General features: G+C 49.2%; 2 protein-coding genes across 5 annotated transcripts in view; one reads left to right on the forward strand and one right to left on the reverse strand.

Moving 5' to 3' along the window:
• Window positions 1-204: 204 nt before the first annotated feature.
• F9 (coagulation factor IX) lies at window positions 205-14,541 on the forward strand. 2 transcript variants are annotated; one of them, XM_035541749.1, is made up of 8 exons: window positions 205-271; window positions 3,144-3,307; window positions 3,642-3,666; window positions 5,531-5,644; window positions 7,420-7,548; window positions 9,320-9,558; window positions 10,990-11,107; window positions 13,807-14,541. In XM_035541749.1, exons 1-8 carry the CDS (start codon window positions 205-207, stop codon window positions 14,352-14,354), a joined length of 1,404 nt encoding a protein of 467 aa, XP_035397642.1. In that variant the 3' UTR covers window positions 14,355-14,541. The 2 variants fall into 2 exon arrangements, with proteins under 2 accessions (XP_035397642.1, XP_035397643.1); XM_035541750.1 differs by lacking the exon at window positions 5,531-5,644.
• A 2,132-nt stretch (window positions 14,542-16,673) lies between these two features.
• The window catches only part of MCF2 (MCF.2 cell line derived transforming sequence), a 56,716-nt gene continuing 51,164 nt past the window's right edge, over window positions 16,674-22,225 (reverse strand). For all 3 annotated transcript variants that reach the window (XM_035541748.2, XM_035541747.2, XM_050713401.1), the window contains 2 exons: window positions 21,277-21,377; window positions 16,674-16,940 (listed from right to left, as the gene is read on the reverse strand). In XM_035541748.2, the coding sequence (XP_035397641.1) occupies window positions 16,900-16,940; window positions 21,277-21,377 (142 nt within the window). In that variant the 3' untranslated portion in view covers window positions 16,674-16,899. The remainder of the gene's footprint in view (window positions 16,941-21,276; window positions 21,378-22,225) is intronic.

Genomic DNA, 22,225 nt, shown 5'->3' on the forward strand with positions numbered 1-22,225 from the left:
TACCTAACAGGTTTCTTATACGTGGATGCGCCTCCTCAAATCTCATCCACGCTGCCATTTCAAGTGTCAGCAATGGCACATCTGGGGACCTTAAATTAAAGGGTTACGCAGCGTAAATAAACAAGAGCTTGCACTTTGGAACTATTGACCGAGTTCCACCACCTGAACAGTTTGTTAACGAGAGGTTTGGGCACCGGGAGGACGATGGCAAAAATCCCCCTCCTACTCTCCATTTGTCTCCTGGGAGCTTTTCTTGGTGCCGAAAGTACAGGTGGGTTCTTTTAAAAACCTAGGGAGTCTTTCACTTTTACTTGGGGGGGCTGGGGGGAGTTACAGGTTCGGGGTCAGTCTGTCACTTGACGCTGCAGCAACCTGCGCTGTCTCATGAGAGACAAGGGGTCAGAGGGACGGCAGCATTCGATATCTTCTCTATTTAAAGCTCTGACTCTTTCCTCAGGAATAAAATAACGGCTTTTATGCTGATTTTACAGTGTCGCCGGGATTAATTTTAAGAACGGGATTTTTCTTAAACTCGTACAGCATTTAAGCTTTCAGAGCTCGATTCAGCCATTCTGGAATACGTGCACGCACAGGCAAAAGGAAAAATGGGAAGCACGTCAGTGGTGGAGTAACATCCCCACCCTCTGCGTGCCGTTGCTTTGTCCCAGAATACAAACAAGCACTCGCATCCATAAAACAGCCATTGGGCTTGCCACTGTGAGAAACGTTTAAAGCCAAACCCAGCGTGAATTTAACAAAGACTGTAAGGCACAGCCAACACCGTAGACAAGATAGAGGAGTTGATGGATGTGGGCAATCGCACACAGTAATGCAGGCGGTCGCGTGATTTATCTGCGGCAGCAACGCTTCCAGCAGAGGCTGGTTTGCATCCAGTGCAAGTACTTGTCTGGCGCAAGGTCCTTCTTCTTTCATTAAAGCATTGCAAGTAACAGCTTAAAAAAAAAAAAAGTGAGCAGACTTTAAAGTATACCAGTACCGTCAAACGCCCAGGTATATTTCCTGGAAAATACTACACTCGCGTGGCAGAGCAGGTCTCAGCCCCAGCCCCTTGGCCCAGAGACCCATCCCACTCTCCCCAGCACCGGTTTAGAAGTTGCTAAGTCACACGTGAGCGTGTGCTTGGTGTGAGGATCGCTTCCAGCCAGGGCGCGCGCAATGCCCGTGACCCCCTGGGACCGGCCACCTTCGGTTCAAATCAAGTTTTGCTTGTCAAGCAGCACGTGGGACCAGTAAGATACCAAGAAAGCCTAGGGGGATCTGACGGAGGTAAAGCTGCACTCATTAAAATAAGCTCTCAGCATTAACTGGGTTAATTAGGGCAGATGCCTGGCACATCCCCCTGGGAAGAGCTGAAGGAGCGGGCCTCACGCAGCGGTACCGCACCGCGCTGGGCCGCCTGCAGCTGTGCCCACGCCCGGCTCCCCAGGTGCTAACCACCCAGAGAGCCCAGCAGAGCCACAGAACCGGGGCTGCTCTGTCCCTCTCACCCCAGGCTTTTCTGCCCAGCTCAGGCTGAGGCTCGCGTTGCAGGGAAAAGGGTTTCCTCCAGGGAAACTTCCTCCTTCCTTCATGTCCCACACGTGAAACCCAGCACTTGCAGCTGGGGTCGGGTTTTTAGCAGACCACTCCACAGGGGCTGCAGTGTTTAAACCAAGCCCGGCTTCTTCAGAGGCCAGCACTTTACCCATCAACATCTACTGCCAAACAATTAGATTAAGGTCAGGAGTTTAATGCACTCCCTTTTTTTTTTTTTTTTTTAAACTGAAAGCATGAGGAAGGCAGAGGTGCAAGCCTGCTTTACAATGATTAAAATCATTGCAAAAACAATTAGTACAGTCTCTGGCAAAGAAAGTGCTAGGAGAAGGGGAGGATTATACCATTGGTGGCATGGCATAAATAAGAGCAACCCCTCCTGGGCTCATGAGAATCCAGTTAACCTCTGTGGCTTTGGAGAGGCTGGGATCTGGTCTCGACTGCGAGCAGAAGTTAGGCTCGAGCAGCAATGACCTATGCATGCCCAAAGCCCTTCCAGCACATGGCTCACAGACAAAGACCCACGTCCCAGGAGGCCGCCACCAACTCCAAGAAGAGCTGCTCTGCCGTGCCATCTGGTGACAAAAAGGGACACGGCTGGGAGTGCTAAGGGAGGCAGGAGAGGCAAAGCAGTAGGCTCTTCTGGGCGATTCGTGTCTTTTCTGGAGCGGTGGTAGGGGGAAACAGTGCTCAGCAGGGGCTGGTGTCTCTGGGAGGTGGGACACAAGTTTACAGAGGTTCATAATTTGACAGGGAAATCCTCCAGTGGTTACAGACACAGAAACGCCTCCTCCAGCTTGGGGAGCGAGGCCGGTGCCAGCTGGGAGAACATTTGTGGTAGCACCATGATGGGACTTCACCAGGTGGCCACCATGGGGAGGCTGGGGGCCACCTGGACTTCCCCTCCGGACCCAGGGACAGCAGGCCGGAGTCAGTGGGGCACACACCCCCTCACCTGCATGACCCGGCTCCCTTCTGAAGTGAAGAGGGCTCATGTCACCCTCTGGCCAGCACAGCCACAGGGACAGTGGTGCCAGGGCACTCGGGCAAGAGCGAGAAGCAGAGTGGGAAGCACGTGGCCCCAGGCTTTCAAGAGCCACAGCTGCTTGCAGAGGTAAATGGCCTTTTACAGCCAACACAGGCACAGAGAGTTAAAGTAGGATAATTTCTGTGTTCAAACAAGACCTCACTAAGCAGCAGCATGAAAAAACCTATTATTCTCCCCTCTTGAATAGCTTATTCCAGTCTGCGCATCTACGATAGGAAGTATTCACACCATCTGCTTCAGGGTATTTTAAGCACCAACCTTCAGTGCTCCTAACCACTCACTCGCCATCAGCCATTTCTGCCTATTGACTGCTTTGACTCCGCGTCCTCCAGATCTGATCCCCTGGATCGCAGTTAAGTCTGACACCAAAGAAGCCTCAAGTAGATGACAGCACTCCTGAAACGTCCCTGGCCGTGGGGCAATGGGGGATGAACCCACGATAAGGGCTTGCTTTCTGGGAGAGCAGAGCCCTGACAGCCCATCCCAGCTGCATCGCATGGTGCGCGCTCCTCCGCAGCCTGTATTTCTTTTCAAATTGCAGTCTTCATCGAGAACAAAGAGGCAAGCGCAGTTCTGCGCAGGCAAAGGCGAGCCAATTCAAACAGGCTGGAAGAGGTTATTTCTGGGAACCTGGAGCGAGAATGCATCGAAGAAAAATGCAGCTTTGAAGAAGCCCGAGAAGTATTTGAAAACACAGAGAAAACCGTGAGTATCGCTGCTGCAAAATGGCAACACCCTTTTCCCCCCAGCCCTCACTTGCATGAACAGTTCAGGCGAGGCACAGAGGGAGAAGGAGGAGCAAAGAGCAAGGGGGAAAGGTGCAGGAGCCAGGCGCAGCGTCCATCACCCCTTGATTCTCAGTCACGATCCCTCTGTTGGGCTGGGGAAAAGCTTTAGAAGCTTGGTCACCACCGAGGCTACTGAAACAGTTGTTTTCCTTCAAGATTTTTGCTTTAGCTTTGGAGTCATCCCTTTACTACTTCAGCCCACAAATCAGCACTTGAGGGAAATTTCTTTTTATTTTTTTTTTTCTTTGCAGATGGAGTTTTGGAAAACTTACATTGGTAAGAGCTGCTTTCTTCATGTTCACATGCATAACATTCATCCCTCAGTGCATAAGTAGCAGGTGCTTATTGAAACAAAATGTGTTTCAGAATTCGGAAATTGTTTTATCACAGAATGGGTCAGAGTCACACACCCTAAATGCTGTAGCCGCCCAGCCCGTGCCTGTCCCATTTGTATACAAATCGCAAGGAAAAAACAGGTTTACTTAACATTTTCTATGTCAAAGCAGGGTTTTTTGGAACAAACTGCCCAAACCTCGCAGAACAAAACCAGTTCGCCCAGAGCGCTGGATCCAATGAGCCCAGGTCACATTCTGGGCTTCCAGTTTCAGCTGTAGCGCAGCGTAGAACAAGACATCAGTAATTAACCCGCCCCTACCCCTCCAAGCAGTAAATGCTCTGTCCTCAAGCAGAGGTCTCCAGGTACGACACAGCTTCATGCAAGCACAGTGTGAATCTTTGGAAATGCCAGATTAAAGCAGAGCCTCAACATGATCACAGCAAACAGTTGTTTGCAATTCACACCAACGGTCCCAAACCTTTACTTCTCCACCATTTTCTTTCTAGTATCTTTCCTCCCTTTCAACCTCGATCCCCCACGACTCCTTGGTCCCTTACGAGAAAGATTTCAATGACTACTAAAACCTCTGAAACAAATTTTAAGGACATTTTGGTAAACGAACTGCTTTGTAGCCTGGCAAAGCGCCCAGAACACCTCACTATAAAGCCTTAAATAATTCAGATTAGTCAGTCCAGACTATAAAATAAATAAATAAATACACTGAATTTGCGTTTTAGGACTGTCCTCTGAAAAGCTAACTGATGAAACTCAACGCTGCATTTGTTTCCCTGTCACTGTAACCAATTAGCCCACCAAAAATAACGAACGCCATCTATTCCCGGTCCTTCAGAGCACCTGCCTTGCTGTTCAGCTTACAAACTGTTGCTCCCAACACGTGCGGCCCAGAGGAGCCCACCCGCTTCCACCTTGGGGTACCAAAGCCCGATCGTCCTCACCAGGCAGCAACAGCAGCCGCCACCCAAACCTTATATGCAAACCCCGACATGCCTTAAGCAAGACCAAACCATCCTGTCCCTGTTTGCAAACTGCCTTCTGCGTTCCAACCTGTCCCTCACGGCATCAGAAACAGCCACGCTTACTGGTGGGACACAAACGCATCAGGATGTTCCCCTTCCTCGCTGCTTTTGCGTCACCATTTCAGAGCACCTTTCCCTGGGTTTTACCGTTACTGATTTACTCTTTGAAAGCGTTGGAGCGCCAACTTTGCAATGCTGGGCATTTTTACTATAGCCTCAGTTACCCAACTGTAGGCAGCTGTGAAAATAAAAACCTGGACACATAAAGAAAAATCTAGACCAGTTAATAGTAGTAAAATATTTAGAAAGAAAGAGCAATGACCTGGACTCACAGCTCTAATAAACTAAAGTCTCCAGACCCAACCTGCAGGGAAAGACTGGAGCGCCAAAACAATTCAGATTAGGAAATCCTAATCACTCTTGAGGAAGCAAGTCTTCCAACTTAGCTGTCCAACCTAGCCAAGACACGAAATCCTGCTAAGATGTCACTTTAGGGAGATGAAACAAGCAGAATTAACCCATAGGAGACAGTGTATGTAATTGGGCCTGCTGTAAAGCACTGCTGCTGCTGTTACCCGCGCGCTGATGCTGGCTATTGTGCACTTGTGTGCCACAATCTGACTTACTTTCCATTATGAAGATGGAAGGCACACAGCCTCCTGCTTGTCTTTAGCGGGAGGCTTGCGCACAGCGAGGCTCCAGCACTTGGCTGGCACCGGCTGTGGTGGACACTCACGTTTGTTAATTCTCCTGTCTTCTCGCCAAGATGGAGACCAGTGCGACCCCAATCCATGCAAAAATGGAGCTGTTTGCGAGGATGCCGTAAGTTCCTACGTGTGCTGGTGCCCGGCTGGGTATGAAGGCAGGAACTGTGAGATAGGTACGTATGGGGGGCTCGTCCCGTGATTGTTCTGCCCTTTTTGAAATCCCATCAAAAGCAGGCATCAAGATTTTCATCCTACTCGAGGGCTGGTTTGGACACACATTGCCTTGCTGTGAGACACTGTGTGAACGTGCAGATGTAGCCCACAGGCAGTGGGATAGCAGGGGGACACACCTTGGGATATAGGAACGGATGTGTCCCTCCTCTCCCATCCCCAGCAGAGCCCCAGCTCCACCTCCACCGAGCCCCGCGACGCCTGCTCGTACGCAGGGCTCAGCAGAGACTCAGGCTCAAGGTCTGCTCAGCGCACTGCAGCTGCCAGAGCACATGTTGACACAGACCTTCCTTTATCTCCCCAGCACAAGCCTTTCCAGGGCTGTTCATCAGCCAGGGACGACACACGCCCACTGAAAGCAAGAGTTTTACACCAGCCCCGGTGCGGCCCCCACGATTTCACTCCTCCTTCCCGTTCTCACACCAGGTGCTGAGGGGGTAGGACTAGCGCAACCTCCTCACAACGGCACTCTGCTAATTTCGTAATTATGATTATCACCAGCAACCTTGAGTCTACAGGCAAACAAAAGGCAAATATTTTCCTGATGGGTTGAGGAGTTTATGAAAACCAAACAGATGATAATTTAAGCAAGAGGGATATTCAGCTCTTATATTTATAATATAATCAGGGGCTGTGCAACTCACATAATGTGCTAGACTCACTGCACTAATAAAAGATTCCCTTTCTAGTTGTGCTTCTGCTCTGGCAAGAGAGGAGCGTACGTTAAAAAGAGCATTTCAAAGCTGCATCAAATTTAAATAGTCTCATTGCAGATTTCTCATGGAAGTGAGACAGGAGCAAAAATAGCACTAGAAGTGAGGCGTGAAAAGGATCTCAGTAAAAATAGTAAATGATGGCATTAAAATGGCTACAGGAAGGGAGGTGTCCTTGAGGAGGTAGGAGTGGAGTTAATCTGCTGTGAAGCTATTTGAAAACTCCCTGAGAATTAAAAGGGTACCTGCAGATTAGTGGATTTCCACTTCCAAGGGGTGGTGTTCCCATGACCGAGCGAGAGGTGGGATGGGAGAAGGCACACCCAACATGCTGGGACTCTCCCTGAGCCTTGGGTTGCCCTACAAACCCTGGGAACCATTGCGTCAAAAGTCCTGCTGAAATGGGTCCTCCACGTCAGGCTGCAATGATTTGTAGGTCTGTCAGGAAGAGCACGTGGTTTTGCTTGAGGTTTTAAATTCGGAGATCAGCAATAATCCCGAGACAAAGCTTTCCTGGGGCTCAGGCTTCGCTCCCACTGGATATGCAGTGCTCTCCGCTGGCACCTGTGCCGCGGTTGGATTTCCGTTGGCAGGGGGGAGGAGGGGAACATGATGGCGGGGAAATCACATGGCTCGTAACCAAATATTTGCAGCAGTCCTTGGGGGTCAGGCTGCCAAATTTCAGGCAGCTCTGCAGGGCCGAGCAGCTCCAATCGCATCGGTCTGTCACGCAGGGATTGCTGGAGGTCAGAGGCTGTGCCGGAGCTGAGAGGCACCTCACGTAGGACCGTGGCCGTTTCCTCATCCTGCCTTCTCAAAGAGGTGCCTGGCCCTCTGTCAATACGAACAGGGATGGGATTTGCAAAGAAGAAAAACAAGCATCCATTTTGCATAGTCAAGAACAACTGGAGCGAGCTATAGGCTGAGCCCAAAAGCCCAGGTACAACAACTCTGATCAGTCATATGTCAAAGAGCTTTCACATTTTCTTTTTAATTTCTTTCAGACTTCACTTGTGCAATTAAAAATGGAGGCTGCAAGCACTTTTGCAGGCATGACCCACCGCAGAAAGTCGTGTGCTCCTGCGCCGCTGGCTACAAACTTCAGGAAGACGGAAAGTCCTGCGAACCTGCAGGTTAAACTTTAAAGCGTTTTTAAGAGATTTGGGTTAAAGATTCCAAGGTCTTCTCCTGGATTTAGACACACGAATCTCACAGAAATGCTATATACAGTTGGAAGCCAACCTTGTTCTCTTGCTTAGCAAACGTAAAGAGCCTGACGCTGCACTTTCACAATGGCAGATGTGGGGTCACACTGGGAAGATGTGATCCAAGCACCCTTTTTTTAGCCTATGTGTATGGAGGAGGAGGCTAGGTGTCTGGGACTATTGCACACCAGGCAAATGCCCGTTTCAGAGGGCTGCTCACATGGGCACATCTCTCACTTGCAGCTATTCTATATTTCCAGATACGGATCAGTAACTTTCCGGAGACAGAAATACAGAGCTCAGCTTTACCAGTACATACGCTGGTGAGCGTTCAGGCCGCACTTCCTCCACCATCTTCCAACAGAAACTACTATTTAGTCAGTGACCCTGCACCCAGGATGCTCTGGGCTTTTTTAAAGCAACAGGCAACCTTTCTGCCCGAATATCCTCCTGGACGTCTCTCTGTTTTGTTGAGAGCTGTGCTGTGTCCCATAAATGCTTGAGCCCAGCGGAGACGGGCGAAGCTTTTTGGTGGCGCTGCCCTCCCGTCAGCGTGGAGACGCACACGAAGGCCCTCAACAGGAATTGCGCTGTGTGGGTCACCTGTGGTGCTACGGAGCAAAATGAAGGCAGCCAAAAGGGGTGGAGGAGAAATGCAGTACTCGAGGTTGCTAAGGAATAACTAGTTCTTGTCGTATTCCCCCCTGACTTTCAGGGATCAGACTCTCAGCCCGAGACACTTGCAATGCTTTCTGCTAATGGAGATTATTGAGAGCAAGGGCCTGTGTTGCCCCACTTCCAATGGACCAGAAAGTTTTACTTTTAGGAACAAGATCACCTTTCAGGTTAGGTAATTGCCCTTCCTGCAAACGCTTGGCTTTTGTTGGCTCTGAAACCCTCATTTCCTAGCCTAACTTCACGATAGTGCTTTCCCTCACTGAGCACTTATTTGAGCCCTACTCCTAAAGTGGACTGTTTAAGGAAATGCAAAATCTCTGTAGGCCACACTTACATCTGATTTTACACTAATGTTTGTTTGCACATGCTGTCAAAAGCTTTTCAGATGAAAGACAATGCCTGACGCTATTTACTATTTTGACTGCCACTATCAGCAGGGATTCGGCACACACTGCGTAGGAGAGAAATGGGAAGAGCTCATCTAAAATGAGCTTACAGATGAGGTCTTCATTAACAGGAAAATCTACAGCTTTAGCATGAGTATATTAATCTTTTCCTCACCTTGGTGCCAAGCAGGATTATCTGTACAATTGGCAGATATTATTTCCTGCCCTCTCCCAGCTGGACTTTTATTGTTCTGGAGTAACTTGCTGTAGAAATGTCAGCCAAACAGCCGGGCTGCCCAGCACAGCAAGCCTCCCGGGCACGCTCCTCAGCATCCTGCTAAATAAAGGCACAGCTGCACTATCCCATCCAACACGTCCCCTCTCTCAGAAGCTTCCTTCTTTTTAAAAGCTGTTCAGAACTCACATCTAAGGCCCAAGAAGCCTTTATGCTTTTGCTACTCTTGCATATTGTCTGCACTGCTGCTCTGGGCCCCGGTCAGTTCATTTACACTCCTGCTCATCTCCAAACAGGGTACTGGGAGCAGACAGCATCTGTCTCCTTGCCTGCTCCTTCAGTTGCTGTCACTCTCAGTGTGATACACAACCAGGCATAACCATGTCCGTTTCTCTCCCAGTGCCATATCCCTGCGGGAGGATCACGGCTCCTGATGTGAAGAGAAAGCTCACCCGAACCATAAACACCTTCGAGCACTGGAACATCACCACCAATGATGAGGACGACACTCAGGATGAGGCTCTCAACATCACGGAAACCCCCACCACTGCCACCGCCAAGAAAATCATACCGATTAATAAGACGGACACCCGGGTGGTTGGGGGTACAGACAGCATGAAAGGCCAGGTGCCCTGGCAGGTACTGGCTGTTTCTGCCTCTCCCTCATAACCCCAGCAGTCGCTCTGTCTAGGCAGTTCCGAACTCAGGATCATCTTACTTCGACATACTCGAAACCTGTCTCTGAGGATAGTTTAGCAATAGATCTCAAGTCCAATAGGAATACAGCTTCTTTTTGTATGTGGTTTCATGCCACAGCAACCAAACTTGCATGGCTGAAGGCCTACCCTAGAAGTCAGAGTCAAAGCAGTTTCCTCTGGGGAACACAGCTTTGCAAGGAAAAACGCAGTTAATTTTTCAGTGAAGCCTCACTGAACGGATGGGAAATACCATTTAAGTGCAATATTCTGATTCTGTTCTGTTGCAAACTCTGGCACAGACCGACAGTACTGATGGCAAAGAGAAGTGGCTTATGCAGGGAGGCCCATTTGTGCAGCTCAGCCAAGAGGAGAACCAGAAAGTTAAGTATAAGAAATCAGTCCCCGTAACAGAAGTCAATGTGCGTGCTAGCAGCCCACCGAGCCGGGCTAGCTGGCCGTGCTCACGGAGACCTTTACCTCACCGGGCACCCCCAGGACAGTTCTGCTTGCCCTTTTGTCAGCTGGCAGATGAAGCCTGCGGGGGATTCGGGTAGCGGGCAGCGGGCTGCCGCCTGCTCGCTGGGGCTGCCCGCAGGGCTGGGAGAAGGGTCTCGGCAGCTCTGCAAGGAGCAGCCCGGCAAGGACCCGCCCCGGGCCGCCCCCCCCAGGCCCCCCGCGGGCCTGGTGCCGGCAGCAGGGGTGCAGGCGCCGGGCGGTGCTGCCCTCCCGCGGCCTGCTGCTGCCGGCGCCCCGCCGGAGCTCGGAGCTCCAACAGCCGAGGCTGCCGACGGGTCAGGGCCTGGGGGGCACCAGGCAGCCTGCAGGGGACGAGCCGTGCCACGGGGAAGGGGCAAAAGGGGCGAAATGCAAGGGGAATCTGTCTTTTGGACGCGGGCCGCCGAGGTGGCTGATCGATTTAATTAGAGAAGTTTCGGCGTAAGGGATGTCCTGGCCTGGGCCTTGTGTGTGCCTCAGGGGAGCTAGACACTCATACGGTGTGGGTAGTTAGCCCCTCGCCCCCAGCTTCACCGGTCGCTAGGTATGGAAGCGAACAGATTTGGGAAACTCCGTGTTTTACGCTGAGGTGTGTGTTTGGGCCATCTGCCCCCCCAGCCTGGAGCAGGGAGAAGCAGAGCAGGGCACCAGCTCGTGTGCCGGCCAGCATCGGGCACCCCTGCGCAGCACCGAGGTGGGGGCACGGGGGCTCCTCGAGGAGCAGCGCCTGGCACGCAGTGAGGCGGCTGGGGCAGCACTGGCTCCGCACAGTTTAAACGCGGCCCACCCTACAGCCAGACCAACCCTGTGCATCTCCCTCTTCTTCCCCGCCGATTCGCATGAACCCCACAGCTGTGGTTTCCTTCTGCTCCCGCAGGTTCATCTGGTGGACGGCAAAGGCTTGGGCTTCTGTGGCGGGTCCATCGTCAACGAGAAATGGGTGGTGACAGCGGCACACTGCCTGCAGCCAGGGGACGAAGTCACGGCCGTGGCAGGTGAGCACTGCAGGCGGCACTGGGCCAGCATGGGCGAGGGACTGGCCTCAGCACCAGAGCCGCGGGCTGCTGGTCCATCTGGCAACAGCTCAGCCTGACTGCAGAGAGCCAGAGAGAAACTAAGGCTGCCTAGAAGCCCACTAGGCATCAGTGAAGATGCTGCTGCATCAGCCAGGGTGGTGTATTTTGGTCTCTGCTGCCCACATGGGACCTCAGCAGGGATTTCTGCTCTTCCTGGGGTCATGCTGAGTTTCCACTTGACTCTCAGAGAACAGCTTAGTGTGGATGGTGCAAGAGTGGCACTAGCAGCCTGACTAACTCCTTGCAAGGAGAAGATAACTGCTTTTGCTCTTAACTCTTTTAGAAGGAAATAGAATTATGGAATAAAGTAGAGAACCCAGGCTGGCACGTGGGCAAGCGTGCTTTTCCAGCAGGCTCTCTGGGGAGTTAGGCAGGGGCAGCATGACCAGACCGCACAGCAAGGGATGGTACAGCTTTGCAAAACAAATGTATCTTTGCTGGAAAAATGGTATTTCCCTGTGATTCTTGTACCCAGCTGCTACAGGCTGCCTGCTGATAATTCAGTGCAGGGCCTTGGGAAAGCGGTGCAGTGCCATGTTTCACAGCTGTGCCAGAATCATCTTCCCAAATTGTTTCTCCCCTCTGTGAATATCTAGTATAGGAGGCACACTGATAGGGTTGGTAATAGCTACAGGCAATGTTTGCAGGAGGTGGGGAAGTATCTCACTTTCTGTTTAAACACTATCAAATGTATTACCGATAAGAACGAGATTCTACCTGAGCCTTGAAACACTGAGTTCATATCTACATGAATCAACTTATCATGGGGCTCCATCTGCATCTGCTTCCACGTTGGCACAGCTGAGCTCTCGGCTGTGCCTGGTTGGCCTGCGGAGTTGCTCGCCATGGGGCTGGGAACCCCCTGCCCCCGCACTGACAGGATGAGGCTCACAGCTTGCACACAGCTTGTTTTTGCTACTGACTTTCAGGCAGCTCTGCTTGAGAGCCCAGCACAAGCCCACAAACATGAGAAAGTACAAAATTCCTGATGCAACAAGAACCATCCCCCAGAAAAGTATGTTTCCGCTAGAGAGAGGTTTTGCTTTTGCAACATCTGCATGCAAACAACTTCCCCTTTCCAGCTTGCTCACGCACAGCACACCCCCCTCTGTTCAGGATCCGCTCCCAGCCAGCCCCCCTCGCACTGCCTGCACACCGCTCTGCAGCACAGCGGGGTCTCCAAGGCAAGGTTTGGGGCAGGCAGCAAATCAAGAAAGCAAAACACAATTCTGCAGGGCTTGTTGAATTTGTGTTCACGCAATATATGGGTAACATCTGAATCCTTCACCTCCATTCATGCTAGGTGTTCAGCTTTGTTTGTAGCATCCTGGGAGGCCCAAAAAACAATAGCAGGGGGTGGAAGAAGCATTCCTGTCCCTTGTCCTTCTTTGTCTCTACACTGTCATAACTGAAGCATATTTCCAGGTCCCCAGCAATAGTAAGCAGCTGTAGCACACACACAAAAAAACAAACCTCTCAAACTCTCCCCCACTTCTGTCTTGCACTTACACTGTAGAAACACAGCCCGCAAGGAAGCTGACATTCGCACTTTGCTGAAAAAAAAACCCTTCACAGAGCACAGCAGCAGCACCAGCCGCCAAAACCGCCTTTGCCAAGCGACAGCCTCCCCGTGAACACAGAAAGCTGCCTCACCTCTCTCGGCAGGGTCCTCGCTGCTCCTTGCAGGCAGACGCAGCAGACACAGGACACAGCCAGGGCCAGGGGCGCTGCAGATATTGTTTAGAGGAGATCGTATATTCTGGAGATTACAGCAAAGCGTGTGGAAGTACTGCGGCGGGGGTTAAACGCACCCTGCGCCTCTTGGGCTGCAGGGGAAGCCATCCTGCTCGCAGCCCTCGGCATCACCAGGTCGTGGGCAAGGCAGGGACTCAGCTCCAGGCAGAGCCCAGCCGCCGGCCAGAGCCCCCAGAGCTTCCCTCTCCCTCTACCTGTTGTCACAGGGGCTGGGAAGGGACACGATCAGCTGCTGGCAACTCAATCACGGGAGCCTGAGGCGGCGGCACCCTGCAACCGCCGGCAGCTGAGCCTCGGGCGGCAGCAGGGACGCAGGGCACCTGTGGGGGGCATTTGGGGCTGGCTGCTGATGCCATCCCTGCGCCCTGTGCTGCCCTGCCATGGTGCGGGGTGCTCTGTGGGTTTGGAAAAGGGAAGATCAGGTTCCTTTCCACTAATCAGTGATGCTTTTAAACACGGACTTTTAATTCTGGAGGCTTTCCCCTTGGATGCCAGGGCAACGCCTGCCTTGCACCCCTGTGAAAGCGCTAAATCCCGAGAACAGCCACGCTGCTACAAACCTCAGCAAAAGCCCCCAGCCCGCCTATACTGTGAGGTGCTGTGGGTCTCGCAGCCGCGGTTGCTGCCACGTGCAGAGGGGATTTGGTGCTCGCTCAGCTGCTGCGTGTCCAGTGCCACGTCCAGCGGCTGTGGGGCCCCCCAGGGCTAGGGTGTGCAGAGCTCATCCCCCCTGCGCTAGGCTGGGGTGCTGTTGTATCGCAACGGCGCTGTCACAACGTCAGCCTGGCCAGGGCCTGCACGCGTCCTGCAGCACCCTCACACTACACACTGGGGGACCAGCCCAAGCCCGTTTTCCTCCGCAGGTGAATACAACACGAACGAGGACGACAACACCGAGCAGTGGCGTAAGGTGGTGAAAATTCTTCCCCACCCCACGTACAACGCCTCTGTCAACAAGCACCACAACGACATCGCCCTGCTGGAGCTGGACCAGCCCCTCACCTTCAACAGCTACGTCACCCCCATCTGCATCGGCAGCCGGGAGTTCACCAACATGCTGCTGAAGCACGGGCAGGGCACGGTGAGCGGCTGGGGCAGCACCTTCTACCGCGGCAGGCCCGCCGTCGTCCTCCAGGTCCTCACGGTGCCCTTCGTTGACCGGCTGACCTGCCTGAAGAGCACCTCCACCTCCATCCAGCAGAACATGTTCTGCGCGGGCTTCTCGGCCGGCGGCAGGGACACCTGCGGGGGGGACAGCGGGGGCCCCCACGCCACCGAGATCGAGGGCACCTGGTTTCTGACGGGGGTCACCAGCTGGGGCGAGGAGTGCGCCAAGCCGGGCAAATACGGCATCTACACCAAGGTCTCCAAGTACGTGAAGTGGATAAAGGAAAACACGAGGCTTACCTAACCAGGGCGACGTTCCTGGTGGATGGACTGGTTAGGTGGAGACCGCAGCCATCGCTGCCTGTTTTTCAGAAATCGTTGCGTTTTAATAATCATTTCTAAATGAACTAATTTCTGCTCTTCGAAGGCAACAGTTAAGAGAACTCAGTGTAAATGTGGTAACAGGGAAATAAAAAGCCTTTTTAATCACCCGTGACTGCGTTCCTGAACACACCGACGCTGCTGAGGTCAGGTAGATCCCCAAGCCCTGCATGCCCACAGCTGACACACAGCCCGGGGCTGCAGCACCGGCACCAAGCCCACCTCTCCCCTCCCACATCCCTCACCCCTAAAGGGGCTGTCAGTGCCTGCCGGTGCCCCGCATGGTCCCAGCGCAGCCAGTACCCGGGATGGGACACAGGGCAGGCCGGTGATGGAGACAGCCTGAGCCAAGGCAGGACTGCAGCAGCCGCCACTTCAGTCTCCTTGCCACCACGTCCAGCAAGGAGTTAACCAGATCATCCGCCACTGCTTATTTTAAAATCAAAACATATGTGCGAATGTTATATTTGTTCCAAAGAAATTAAATAAAAGCAACACTGTGAGATTTTTTTCTTTTTCAGAATTGTAGCAGAGGTGTCTTTGGAATGAATTGCATATTCTCATATGAATTTATTTAACAACTTTTAATCTTTAAATATAGATTTAACACATTTTTTACAGGTACATATACAATATAGTTCATTTAAACTTGCAGTCAGAAAATTCCCTACTGTAATTTATAATAACATGTACATGAAGAGCCTAGTTCAACAGCATACTTAAGGTAACATACCATGTCATGTGCAAAGTTTCAAATGTTAAAAATCTCAGACTGTACATTCAGATTTGCAGAACTAATCAATCTCATAAATTAATAAAAGCTTAGATTTAAAACTATGGAAGACAAAAAGATTAAAACCATTTAATATGCAATGTGTGCTATGCTTGAGACAAGTATTTACAGTTGTACCTCAAAATGTGTACTGTTACCACAAGAATTGCTACCACTATAAACAGCCCCCTTAGTAACTTCAGAGAATCCTACTTTTCCACCTAGCAAGTGCATCATGACCAGCTTTAAAACAGACGGAAATAAACTTCAGTGACTTAAAACCTCCCTGGTTTGATTTCCAGTGGCTGAAGAATACTGGGCTCTTTCTAGGTCTTGCAGCGTTGCTCAGCTCAGACTCAGCTGGTCTCGTTTGTGGCCGTGTATGGGGGTTGCCCACAATGCTGGCCACCCACACTGCAGAGATGCCCACGGCGGTGTGGCAGCGTGGCAGGGAACCCCCGGGCAGCGACAGCCACGAAGCAGTTCAACAAGTCCTTTGTACAAAAGTGGTCACCAGAAAGAAAACCAGTATGTTTGAACTTAACCACTTGGTACTGTAGCTAAGAATTCATGGTTCACAAATCAAAGTCAGATCACAAAGGTCCCCCTTCAGTCCATGGTATAAAACATTTTGTTTTGACAGGACAGCGCAAGTCCACTACCGCATGCATACTATTAACCCTGTTCTCAACACAGTCAGATGCTCTTCGCACACATCTGCTTAAAAGTCAAACCACCTGTACTTATGATCTACAAAAGCAAATCTAGACAAAGAAACACAAAATTAAATTGAGTGTTCAATATTCTTTTTCTTTCCCGAAAATTCAACTGATGCATTATCGTTAAAGATGCTGAAAAGTAGTCTTGTCACAAGAACATCCTTAGTGCAAACATGGACATTTAACTTTGATTTATGGCACGTGTTCCAAAAGTACATACATTAAATGTAAACTTCAACACTTGCTTGATACAGGTTTCAGTCTTGGGACGCTTTGGGACCCTAAGCGATTGGCGACAACCCTGAGTTGTCAGTTTGACCTGATCCAAACCTCACTGAAATCAGTGGGACTGACTGCAATGGGCTGGATTCAGACCCTAAGTGCAAAAAAAGGATCTTTAGCATTATTGCATCTTCGCATGTGAGTCAGCCAGATGATGCTCTTACAGAACATTACATTCACATAGCTGAAGTAGATATTTATGAAAAATCCATCCATAAAATCAATTAAGCAGGACATACAGCTCTTTGATGTTTTTTGTTTGTTTTTGGTTTACCAAAACTCAACTGTTTTATTTGAAATCAACTTCAGCAGTTGTCAGCTAGTAAGGAGATAAAGCCTTCAACCTGTAGAGGAAATTTCAAGCATCTAAACCAAGTGTCAGGAAACCGTAGTGTACTTCTCTGATGAAACGTGATGGATGCCATGAAAAAACAGCAGGTAAAAATAATAAAATACTGTACTTTCCATAGTGAGGAAAAAAAAAAAAGGAAAAAAAAGAGCAGAGAATGGCTTCCGTTATGACTATGAGAAGCTGCTTAGGACCCCGGTCCCGTTCAGTGCAGATGAAGCTGTGGAGCTCTGTGAATGTGATGAATAGTACTGGACAACTCCAACTACCGTGCTATTTCTCTGTAACACTTAGTTGAAAGCTTCCAAGAGCATCAAAACCAGGATGCTACTAGTTCACCCGTAATTCAAGGGGAACTAAACTTTCTTGTGTTACACAGGGCAGCATCTATAAAGTAATGAAGAATGACGTTAATATTAAAGCATCTTATTCCAAGAAATACATTGTTCCCTGTAATCATGTAACATCTGTATAACATTAAAAACAGCACACTCCTGTGGTTCTCCCTAAAAGCTGAATGCCCATTACCTTCAGTGAGAGCCTTGGCTAAGGCAGGACCACAGGGTTTGACTCGTTTCCATAACCTACCACTTGATTATCACAGCATGGTCAGAGGTTATCTTCTCTAGACTCCTTATTTTGTCAGGCTCAAAATGGCTTTCTACACAGTTACAAAATAGCTGTTCTATGAAGCTGGCTGGCATCACAAGTTGTGAAAGTAGACCCTGTCTTATGTTTCAAAGGCAAAAAATCAGCATTATCTTGAATGGACCCTGCATAATAATTCTGCTCACATAAAGCCTGCAGCTGCAATAATTAAAGTGCATGAGTAACAGTGCAAACAGCTGTGCTACATCTGCAAAACTACAAGTGGCATTTTAAACAACTTACACAGAACTTGCACTTTTCAGCTAGCACGCTTACGCCAGCTTGCAGGAACTCAAGAGTTCAGCCATGTACAATACTCTTATGAGGCTAATTAAAACCATGTGGCCCAAGACACGAGGTAAAGGGTTGCCTCAAGCTCACCGTAATCAAGAGAACGATCCCAGTGCCCCAGCCAGCCGGGGCACAGCATGCATGGAGCTCAGTCCTTTGGGTGCCAGAAGTGAGGGAAAGCTTTGCTCTGCTTTGCATGAAGAGCACCCCCCCCACACACACACACATGCCCAGGGACGCCCTTAAGGCTTGGAAGAGATAATTTGGCAAGTGGGATGTTGAATAAAACTAGAGGAGGGTCTGGTGCATAACACAGGAGCAGGAACCTGGCCAGACCTACAGCACAGCACAGAGGGAGAGCATTGCTGCTGCCTGCATCCTCCTCGAAACAAGCGGCTGTGTGCATTTGCCCTGGCAATGGAGCATTCTCCCATCACAGCTCTGAATGCTCCTTGGTTTTGGGCTCAAATTAAATTCTGCCATATAACTTTTTCTACTGTTTAGAAAGACTTAAAAGTTGCCGCAATATTTATTTTTTATATGTAATCTAATAAGTAGAGGCATTTATCACTGTTTCTGTTTTTCACTTGAATCTTTTTTTTTAATTCAAGCTGCTCTATTTCATGCCCTCTTCTAAAAGAACTGTCTCATGCAACCTTCATGCAGTGAGTGGAAATCAGAAACCTGCCCTTCTCTCTGTCCAGATTTTAAAGGTCAGATGAAAAAGGCTGAAAATTTATTGGCCTCATTTTGCTCTGACGTGAAAATTCTGGAGTGAATAAAATGCTTCCTTCGCTTGCATTTGTTTACCACTGCTGAGAGAAAAGAAGAGCAGAGCACGAGCTTAGCCTCCATGAGAGGGGAGCTGTGGTGCTCCTGCAGTGAGCACTGTGTCACTGAGATGAAAACATGTCACACATCTGCTTTGGGTTTTGGCAACGCCCTCGTTGTCTCTGCTCTCCCAGCTCTCAGTTTGCTGAGCGGGGTGCTGCAGCACAGCTGGGAGGTGACGTGGTTTGTCCTTCAGTGACACAGGTGCTGTCAGTTCTGTAAATCACAGGAGCAGGTGATCTTTGGCGTATTAGCAACCTGGGAACTTGCAGAGGTATTTTGGTTCCTGCCCTGTTGTGGAAGAGAAGTTTGGATTCTAACACCGCAGCTGTGACCTTTAAAAGAATGTGTGTCTTACACAACGGGCTACTCCTTCTTAATTCATACCAAAGTCAAGGCAGTTAACCAGGTGATACCTGACCGCTTCAGCAAGGCATCTTAAGCTAGCAACACATGGTTAAATCTCACAGTAGCTATTTTCTGAATACTGCTTTTTCTGAGCAGAGTTCTCTCCAAACTTTCTCTTAGTTTTGCGTATTATCACCTGCGATACAGAACAGTTTCTATGGCATGCACATAAAAAAAACCACACCATAGATTGCACAGGAAACAAAATAAATCTATTCAGAAGACAGAAGCAAGGACTAATCTCAGAAATTATAGCTAGAGACATGCCAGAGGGGAAAACTGTTTTTCAAAATGACCTCCAAGCCTTCCGCGTTAGGTCCAGGCCAAGATTTACACAAAGTTTAATGAGGTTTTCCATCCCACCTTTGCAATAGAAGATTTAGATGAAAATGATGAAAAACTGTGACATGGCATTGTCAATAGTAACCACTCATCCATAAGGCAGAATAACTACACAACCAAGTAAGTAAAGAAAGAAAATCATCTGCATTTTCAGGATTCATATGGATGTTTGAAATTCTCCCTTGCACAGAGGATCTCCCTTGGCAAGCCTGGTGCAGGAGGACGGTGTATTTGCAAAGCTGACAATGGCAGTGTAGTAGGACATTTACCAAATACTTGTCTGATAACTTCAAATGGGCAGAAAAGTTTTCTACAACTTCATTATGCTTTGTAATGGTCCAGCATTGGACCAATTGGCAGGAAGTGAGAGGAATAGTATGTAAGCATGAAGAAATTAGCCATACTGGGTGGGAGGTTTTGGTAACGGCCACAGTGTAAATCTAAGGAAAAACATTAAGGTAAGGGAACCGTTTAATCTATTCAGTTAAAGACTTGGCACTGAAAAAATGAACTTCAGATTCTTCTCCATGCTGACTGTGAAATTCTGTGATGGGAGATAAGTTTGTTATTGACTGTGGGGACTGGGAGCCAAGCACTAACAGAAGCACCAGCCCCATGAAGGGCTGGGGCTGCCCCGCATGCTTTCAGACCCTGGGGACCCCACCCTACCTTTATCAAGGTTACTCCCTTACATGCCAAACAGCGCTTCTGCACAGGCAGCTGAGAATATCTGAAGGCTACAGTATGCCCTCCTGCCCCTACTTTGTTCTTTGGCTGCCAAATTCTGTCTCTGCTATATCGGGATTGGCCTGTCCTTGCTCCATGGGAGACTGGCTAGAAGAACTTCTTGCAGCACTGGAGCAAGAGCTCCATCTTCTGAAGAAGCAGAAAACAGCCCAACGCACACCACATCCCTGAGCAGTTAGTGCTGCAAAGTCACCCACAGCATAAAATGATCAATCCACAAAGGGAACGGCATTGCTAAATACGAAGGTGCTGCCACAGAGTCAGTTTTCAGAGTGCAAGGTGCATGATGGCTGTAAGGACACGTCACTGAAAAGCTCTAGGAATAGCTCTAGGAAACGGAGAGAAAACATCCTACATCATCCTACAATGTTGCCTGAAGTGCATGTAAAATTAGAACCATGCCTAGAGACTGCATACACAATCAGCAACAGAGTGTAAGATCGAAGTTAATCTAAACAGGGAAAATCGAATGCCTCAGCACTGCCACCAGACCCTGGTGACACAGCTGCAAAGCATCTGGGCAGCGGTGTGAGACTTACAGCAGCAGCTTTCTGTGGTTCTGTCTTGTGAAATTCTTCTCACTTTGTACTCAGTGACTCTGTAAACTAGCCTGGAGCTGCAAGTCTCTAGGAGCTGGGGGATGTGACCCCTGGCAAAGCAAACCAACATTCAAAGTCTATGTGGGTTTTCTCTGTATTTTCTGAGCTGTTCCAGTCACAACCGCCAGCCCCCTACTTCCAGCATGATGATGAAAAAGCATGGAGTGGTGATACCAAATACATGGCAAGGGTGACAGGCTGCTCTTAAGGCATTTTCTGCTATGCTTCTATTTCTATGTGTACATTTATGACTAGAAAAAGAGAAACACGATTTTTAAGACTAGAAGCCTTTTGCTAAAACCTGGTAACCTGTTATAAACTTTATTCTAACGATGGATTAACAAGCAGGCCTGCAGCAGTCAGCAGTGAGTGCAAGAGTGAGGCTTGGCCTGGTGCAGAGCCGAAGCATTGCCTTTCACGTGCTTAGGATCAGGCCACAGCGTCTTTTGCAGCACAAGGTGGTTTTTACTAGGTACATCCTATTCACATGGGGTTTGAGCTACAGCAACAAGAAAGCAAAAACAGTCACAGGAATCCTTGATCAGACTCCATTTTGTCTCCTAGATCTTCTACCCAGTGCTCTTGCAATGAAACCTACATTTTAAAGTGCTCGTTTTTAATTTACTAGTGCCCAAAGTCACAGAAAGTTCTTAAGGTGCTAACAAAAACAAAAGAAAAAAAAAGAGCAGAAGCTTAATTTACTACTTTTTGCAGGCTTTATGGAGTAGCTGCTTTTTTTTTTTTTTTAACCTGCAGAGGCATACACAGCCAGATTTAATACATCAAGTGTAATACAAATGGCTTAAGAGACCTGAATCGAGTTCTCAGATATTTCTGCTGTGCATATTATATGATACCTGCGACTTTGGCATTCCGAAATCTACAGTCACCGACTACTATCTGCAGACTGTGGACGGGAATCCAGCCTTCTTTTCTTCTGTTTAGGTTTTTCACCAACCTTTGAACAACAACGGTATTAGTAAAAGAAACAAACCACGCCACAAACAGTTTTGTATCAGCACTGGGCATGCTTTTCACCACCGTCAGTGCAACCAACAATTTGTTCAAAGCAGGGGAGCATTATAACAGAAGCCGTGCATGCATTTAAGTATTCCTCCCAACTAAATTCAGGCACCTAATTAAAAAACCTACCTCGGGAACATGGTTGCCTTGGGCCCCTCTCTAGTTAATTGAGGGGAACAGGTCTCTCCTGAGCATGAGTTACCCTGCCTGGGACCAGCATCATTCCCCAGAGATGCCTGTTTCCCTCCACTGACTGCCGATGAAGCCAAGGACAATTACTTTCCTACTCATGTAGTGAAATCTGTGCTAACAAAAAAGCTTGATATGAGAAATCTTTGCCTGGCACTGGCCAAAACTGCCATGAGAGGTGGCGAGCATTCACCAAAACTTATTTGCTAACAACAAACTGAATTTCCCATGAAGTGTAAGGTTCTGTAGTTGTTGGCCAGGAATCCTCCATGGGGCAGTTGTACCTGTGCATTTCCAGGCTAGTGCCTGCACAAGTCTGATTCAGGTAACTGCTGATATTGCCCTTCCATCTCCAGAAAAAAACAATGGACAGGAAAAAAACAACAGGCAGGAATCTCGACCAAATTGCTGGAAAAATCAGAAGAGGGCATGCTGCCCTCTGAGACAGTGAAACTAATGGTTCAACAGGCAAGACACGGCTATGGTAATTTCCCAGGAAATGCTCCCAGCTATAAGGAGAGAACCAGCTGTGAATTGCTATCCTGCAAGCCACAGCTTTAAATACAACTGAAAAATAGTCTGCAGCCATTAACC

The sequence above is a fragment of the Cygnus atratus genome, chromosome 13 (assembly GCF_013377495.2).
Source record: "Cygnus atratus isolate AKBS03 ecotype Queensland, Australia chromosome 13, CAtr_DNAZoo_HiC_assembly, whole genome shotgun sequence".
Lineage (NCBI taxonomy): Eukaryota > Metazoa > Chordata > Aves > Anseriformes > Anatidae > Cygnus > Cygnus atratus.